At 38.1% G+C, this 7,690-nt stretch overlaps 1 protein-coding gene across 1 annotated transcript; it reads left to right on the forward strand.

The window, feature by feature from the left end:
- Positions 1-4,089: 4,089 nt before the first annotated feature.
- Positions 4,090-4,776, forward strand: LOC128127468 (pathogenesis-related leaf protein 4-like). Its single transcript, XM_052765945.1, has one exon. It carries the CDS (start codon positions 4,121-4,123, stop codon positions 4,595-4,597), a length of 477 nt encoding a protein of 158 aa, XP_052621905.1. The 5' UTR covers positions 4,090-4,120; the 3' UTR covers positions 4,598-4,776.
- Positions 4,777-7,690: the final 2,914 nt, after the last annotated feature.

Here is a 7,690-nt window from a genome sequence, read left to right on the forward strand (position 1 = left end):
TCATGAGTGGGATACCTCGACTCATGAGGCTTAAGCTGCCTCGATGCATATGCTATCACATGTCCCCTCTGCATAAGCACCGCTCCTAATCCGGATATCGATGCATCACAATATACCACAAAATCCTCCATTCCTTCCGGAAGGGCTAATACTGGGGCTTCGCACAACTTCTGGCGAAGTGTCTCGAACGAGGTATGCTGCTCCGATCCCCAAGAAAACGCAGCACCCTTCCGGGTCAACTTGGTGAGTGGCACGGCGATCTTGGAGAAATCCTTAATAAATCTCCGATAATAGCCGGCCAAACCCAGAAAGCTCCTGATCTTGGTGGGTGATCTCGGCACCTCCCACCTCATGACCGCCTCAATCTTGGCCGGATCGACCAATATCCCATTCTGGTTAACGAGATACCCCAAAAACTGAACCTCTCGTAACCAGAACTCACGTTTAGAGAACTTGGCATAAAGCCTCTCCGATCTCAGAACTCCGAGGATCTCCCTCAAATGCTCCTCATGCTGCTCTCTGGATCTTGAATACACCAAAATGTCGTCGATGAACACGATCACAGAGCGATCCAACATCGGTCTGCACACTTTGTTCATGAGATCCATGAACACCGCCGGTGCGTTGGTGAGTCCAAAAGGCATCATCACGAACTCGTAATTCCCATAACGAGTCCGGAATGCTGTCTTCTGAACATCCTCATCTCGCACCCTCACTTGATGATACCCAGACCTCAAATCGATCTCTGAGAACCAATATGCTCCCTGCAACTGATCGAACAAATCATCGATCCTCGACAACGGGTAACAGTTCTTGACCGTTAGCTTGTTCAACTCTCGGTAATCAATGCACATCCAGTGTGAACCATCCTTCTTCTTGACAAAAAGGATAGGCGCCCTCCATGGCGAACTGCTAGGCCTAATAAACCCCTTCCCCAGCAGCTCCTGGAGCTGCGAGGATAACTCCTGCATCTCCGGAGGCGCAAGGCAGTAAGGCGCCTTGGCGATAGGCGCAGCTCCCGGAACCAAATCAATATCGAACTCTACATGCCTCTCCGGAGGCACACCCGACAACTCCTCTGGAAACACATCCGGAAACTCACGCACTATTGGGACCTCATCAACTGACTTCGGTCTCTCTGAAACAACCCTCGCATCCATCACATATGCCACAAATCCCCTACAGCCCTGCTGTAGACTCTGTCTCGCTCTGGCGGCCGAACAAAATATTGATCCCATACGTGTACCCTCGCCGTACACCGTAAGGACTCCCCCACTAGGGTCTCGAATCGTCACCAATTGACGCACGCAGTCTATCACAGCTCCATATCGACTCAACCAATCCATACCCACTATAACACACACATCCCCCATCGCAGTCGGAATCAGATCTATCAGAAACTTCACACCGAAGATCTCAAGGACACATCCTCGAATCACATCTGAAGCATACACGGCTCGCTCATCAGTTATGGAAACTCGCAGAGGTCGATCCAACGCCTATCGTCGGATACTAATGTGCTGACTAAATGCTACAGAAACAAACGACCGACTCGCACCCGAGTCAAATAATACCAAAGCAAGCATGAAACTCACAAGAAAAGTACCTACGCACATCATCATATAAGCATAATAACTCCATTCAAATAAAAGATGAATATAGAATACATACCAGCCACAACATCGGGCGCCGCGCAGACCTCCTCCGCAGTCAACTGGAATGCTCTCCCACGAACCTTCGGGGCCTCGGTCTTCACCAGTCGAACCTCGGTGGCCCTAACAGCAGGCGCAGATCCCTGCGCTGACCCCTGAAGTAGCTGAGGGCACTCGGACTTCCGATGGCCGATCTGGTTGCAATGAAAGCAAACCGAAAATCCCTTGGGGCAATCCCTTGCGATATGTCCCTCCTTCCCGCACTTGTAGCATACTCCAGCCCTGCATGACCCCTCGTGACTCTTGCCGCACTTCCCACAGGGTGTGGTACACAGGGTGTGGTACACAGGGTGTGGCAGGAAAGTGTAAAATGAATCACCTTATTACGCACCAATACTTTAAAAATTGTTGGAAACTTAATTTCCCTTGATCAATAGTTGACTTAACAGTTGGGTCAACAATTTACCTAACAAATACAACAAATGATATTTTCTCAAAACCCTAACTCCCAAGTCGCATCGTTTCACTTTCATTTTGTTCCCTCATAATTACAAATTTCAAACTATTAAGTCAAAGATGCAGATGATGGAAATCATGAAAGTGATGCACGTGATGGTTAATTATACGAAACTTTTAACCAATTTCCTAAAATATATTTATGTTTCTAAAACATTATCTGAAATGTGTTATATGAGTTGAAATGAAGAAACTGAAAAAATAAACAAAAAAGAGGGAAATATAATTTTGTACGACAATGGCAATGACATGTCGTGCCTATCGGTTTAACTATACGACAACATGTCGTGGCTATAGGTAGACCAATGGCGATGAGATGTCGTGGTTAAACAATATATTAATTTTTTTAAAATTTACAATTTCTTAAAAGGATGTAAGGCCACTTGGGTTATTTCAAATCTAAATACGAAACAAATACAATTATTTTATATACGATATGTTATGTTACGATACCTAAAACCTTCCACTCAAATCTAAATGTAACTGAAACATGTTTATGTTTTACGGGGTATAATCAATATTTTAAAAACTGGTTTTTTAATTGAACCGATATGGTGATCGGTTCCGGGTTCAACTGATTCAACGGTCGGCTCAATCGGTTTCTATAATTTTCACCTTTTTTTTGTAAATTTTCCTACATACATATAGACATCCACAAATTTAAAAATTAAAAATATCCATAAATGCATGTTTAAAATCAATCAAAATACATTAAATACATATAAACATAAGTTTTACATCAATCCCCATACATTAAAAATAAAATAAAGTATAATACGGAAATAAAATATAGTTTAGATAAATACAAACACATTAAAAAACTTGATAACGCTTACCACGTGTTTTTATTCAAACAAAATCAAAACATATTTGGAAAAAAAACAAACGTTTTTTATGAAAATTATTCATTTCTATGTATATTTAATTTAACCGGTTCATCCGTTTACTTTAATCAGTTCAACCATATATTTGTAAAAACCGAACGGTTAATTTCTGTTCGGAAATAAACATATAACAGTGCAAGCTGAACCACTTCATTCTTTGGTCTCCGGTCCAACCGTTTCGACCGGCCGGTTTAAACAGGTTTTTAAAACATTGGATACAATCCGATGGTGTAAGCCCAAATTGGGGCAATAGTTATGATTATCATTAAATCATTAACGCAACTTGGGTTGTTTCAAATGTTAATACAAAATAAATGCAATGTATTATATCCGATATATTATGTTACGATACCTAAAAGCTTTCAGTCAAATCTAAATATACTTGCGATTGCGACTTGTTTAATTTTTACTGGGTATAAATGGATAGTGTAAGCCCAAATGGGGGCTTAATTTGTGATTAACATTAAGACATTAACGCCACTTGGGTTGTTTCCAATCTTAATACAAAACAAATGCAATGTATTAAATACGATATGTTATGTTACGATAACTAAAAGCTTTCAGTCAAATCTAAATATACTTGCGACTTGTTTATTTTACTGGGTATAATTGGATTGTGTAAGCCCAAATGAGGGATTAATTAGTGATTATCATTAAGACATTAACGCCACTTGGGTTCTTTACAAAACAAATGCAATATTTAATATTTAATATACGATATGTTATGTTACGATTCCTAAAAGCATTCAGTCAAATGTAAACATACTTGCGACTTGTTTTATTTTTACTGGGTAGAATTGGATGGTGTAAGCCCAAATGGGGGCGTAATTTGTGATTATCATTATGACAATAGCCACTTGGGTAATTTCAAGATTTAAATCAAAGGCCTTTGTGTCCGATGGGGAAGTTTTGGCGACTTTGCTTAAATTGCATGCGTACGTTATTCACCTTTGCACATGCATACCAAATGAACATCCAATATCACATAACATCCTATAAATACCGGCCATTTGTAAATCATGTATCTCCATCATCGAACATCAATTATCCAACAAAGTAACTATAGCAATGGTATCATTTACACTTGTTTGTTTCTTTACCCTAGCAATTCTTCACACCATCAATGCCCAAAACTCCCAACAAGATTACTTAGATACTCACAATGCAGCTCGTGCCGAAGTGGGTGTCGCAAACATTGTATGGAATGCCACTGTGGCTGCCTATGCTCAAAACTATGCTAATCAGAGGAAAGCCGACTGCAATCTTGTCAATTCTGGTGGACCTTATGGTGAGAACCTTGCTAAAGGTAGTGGTACCTTCTCAGGCACTGCAGCAGTGAATTTATGGGTAGCTCAGAAGGCTTATTATGATTATGCCACAAATACTTGTGCTGGTGGACACGTTTGTGGACACTATACTCAAGTAGTGTGGAGTAATTCTAATCAACTTGGATGTGCTAGGGTTCAGTGTACAAATAATAGTTGGTGGTTCGTTATTTGCAGCTATTATTCTAGTGGAAACATCAATGGCCAATCTCCTTACTAGTGAACTTGAGTTGTGTTGCTGGTTATATATAGAGATATATAACATATGAATAAATATATATACATCTTTTTGGTGTAATAAAGAATTAAAGTGATACTGAAACATTGTTTGTCTTTTGATTGCTTGTGTTCATCTTCTTCTCTGTCATATTTTGTAATTATGTATTTAGCAAATATCTAGAGGAAACGAGTCCAAAAATACCATAACAACATACTGATCATATACTCTTACACGAGTTCTTATTCAAGAATTTTCCAGAAAATATCACAAAATATTGAAACTAAAAGTTTAGTATAATGATAGACACATGCATTAACGAATTGATATTATCTACCCACACTTGGTACCTCAAATACAAATATTGTCTAAACGATCGTCCATGCATCTTGTCATATTTTTATCAATATTTGAGAAATTTACATTTTTGGTCTTTGAATCAGTGGCGAAACTACTAAGAGGCTAGGGGAGGCCATGGCCCCTAGAGGTGGCAAAAATTGACACGACACGAAACCCGACACGAACCCGACACGAAATAAACGGGTTTGGGTAAGATATTTCAACCCGTTTAAATAAACGGGTTGACACGACACGACACGAAAGTTAAATGGGTAAGGTTAGGGTTGACAATTTTAACTCGAATATGACTCGAAAATGATCCGTTTATTTATATGCAAGTATTTTGAATTATTTAAATAAACTAGAGAGATACAAAATCAAAACCATAAGTAAAAGAAAGCCTTCAAATTAAATTGTTTTGTAATGTTGAAATGACTTAGTCATCTAGATGAAGACTTCATTTCAATTTTTCATTCTCTCCCGAACTACCCAGTCTCTTTCACCACTCCCGCATTCTCATGACCTTTGTCATCCGACTCCCCAACTCCCACTCTTTTAATTTTGTCATTTGAACTTGCTATGACTTCAACTATTCTGTCTCCAAAGTATTAGTTTTTCCTTTTTGCCTACCTAACTCCTACTCTTTTAACATGCTCAATCTTTTAACCTCACATGACACGACATATTTCGAGCTATAGCCCTAACCCGAAACCCGACACGAAAATAAACGGGTTGACACGACACGACATGTTAATTAAATGGTCGGGTTAGGGTCAAGCACTTTCAACCCATTTAGTGTTTCGACACGACAAGAACCCGACACGATTGCCACCTCTAATGGCCCCCCAGCTTTTTTGCCTACTAAGTTATAATTTATATGAATAAGATGATGGCAAAAATAAACATACAAGTTGCAGATGAAGGTTGCAGAAGAAGAAGACAAATAAACTGTATTTTGTTGGATTTAACGAGTTACAAATTCACTAAGAAATCAGAGAAAACAGGTGATAGCAAACCACTCAAAGCCCCCAATTTCGATATCAATTTTTCCAAGAATAATTAAACAAAAAAGGATGGCACTTCACCTCTCAAAGTAATTAAGGAATATAGGGACATCAAAATAAAAAATAAAAAATAAAAAGAATTATGATTTTGAAATATTTGAAATCCTCTAATCAATTGGACGGAAAAATAATTCAAAAATTTTCAAATATCCAAACCATATCTAAATTTATGCTGAGATCCAAATCAAATAATTTTTTTTAGTCTAACCCTCGTTCAGATATACACCCATGGAGCAAAAATCTTCAATAACCGCCGATGCGGCTCTCCGCTCTCCTCTCCGTCCTATCATTGTTTCTTCCCTGCCTCGTTAATTAATTTCTATCATCGGAGCCGCCTAGGTCCAGATCAACCTCCGTTCTCTTTTTGCACCACGGTTCTCCAATTAAATCAGTTTGTTCTGTCATAGCTTGCGATGTATCTACTACACTCTCACTAATTTCAGGTAAAGATTTTATGTTTCTAATCTCTTCCTGTTTTCTTCTTATTTAATGGTATTATGTACATTGTAACTACTAATTACAACCTAGTATGCTATACCTTACCTATAACTCTGATGAGTCTATTATTGTCTTTTCTTTGTGCCTTAGGGTTAAATATTGTATTTTTAATAAAAAATATCGTTAAAAAAATAGTATGATAAAAAAGTTATATGAAGAGCCAAGACATGTTAATCAATTTTTAACATAATTGTAGTTATTAAATTTATTATTCTTAAAACTAGTCATGTTATTTATATTTGGGACTTGGTTAAATTATATTCTAATTTACCACGATTTATTATGAAAAAAGAGTATTGGCCCCCTCGTTTTTATAGTCGTGTTCCGCCCCTGTTTGAATACATCTAGAATCTTCGCTTTTTAAAAATGTTTTGGTCCATAAAAAATCGATTTGTAATTTTGGTCTTATTTTTGAAGTTTCAAAATGATTTGAGAAAATTATAAAAGTCAATCACCATGGTGTTTTCCTAAACATTGCAAATTTAGTCAACGTTTAAATTTCATGGTTTACTTCTAGAGTTGATCTTCATAGTAACCTTCATACCACTAAAACATGGGGTTATGCAGCTGTGGAGTAAGAAAGCAATTGTTGGGCAGTTATCGAGTGGGTGTTGGGATAGCAGCGGTGTAAGGATGGGGAGTATGGTTGCACAAGTAGTTGCAGAGCACTACGGTGTTGAGCATACTATAGTTACAAGGGTGGTGGTGTTCGATCAATGGGTCAGATTAGTTCGTGATGCTTAATAGGCCCAACCTACACCAAATTTTATATCAACTCATCTCTATACATAAAGCCACTTTGTACCAATGTGACCTTAAGGCAAAGAGCATGTGCGCCGGCTATTGTTAAGAAGAATCTCTCTTTAGTTTGTCAGTGGACGTTACTTGATTTCCTTGATCAAGTAAGCCATGTTAAATAAGTGAGTTCTTTATTTTATTCACGTCTTTAATTGTTTTGTGAATGTGTTTTTGTGTTTTTACTGAATTCCTCAATTCTAGCAATTTGTATAAGAGTTGTGGATGAAGCCAGGAAACTATGATCGTTAAATTTGAATGTCACGATTACTACTTTTGGAATATGCACATTTAAGATTATCTCTACTATAATAAGTTACGCAAACCACTTAATGAAAGAAAAAATGAAGCAACGAAGAAAACAGGCCGGTACATGTTACGTTGTCATGTTCTTGGTTTG

This window comes from Lactuca sativa, chromosome 7, assembly GCF_002870075.4.
Source record: "Lactuca sativa cultivar Salinas chromosome 7, Lsat_Salinas_v11, whole genome shotgun sequence".
NCBI lineage: Eukaryota > Viridiplantae > Streptophyta > Magnoliopsida > Asterales > Asteraceae > Lactuca > Lactuca sativa.

Bases quoted from the DNA above. Each gene is read 5' to 3' on its own strand.
- LOC128127468 (XM_052765945.1), top strand. From the start codon at position 4,121: ATGGTATCATTTACACTTGTTTGTTTCTTTACCCTAGCAATTCTTCAC.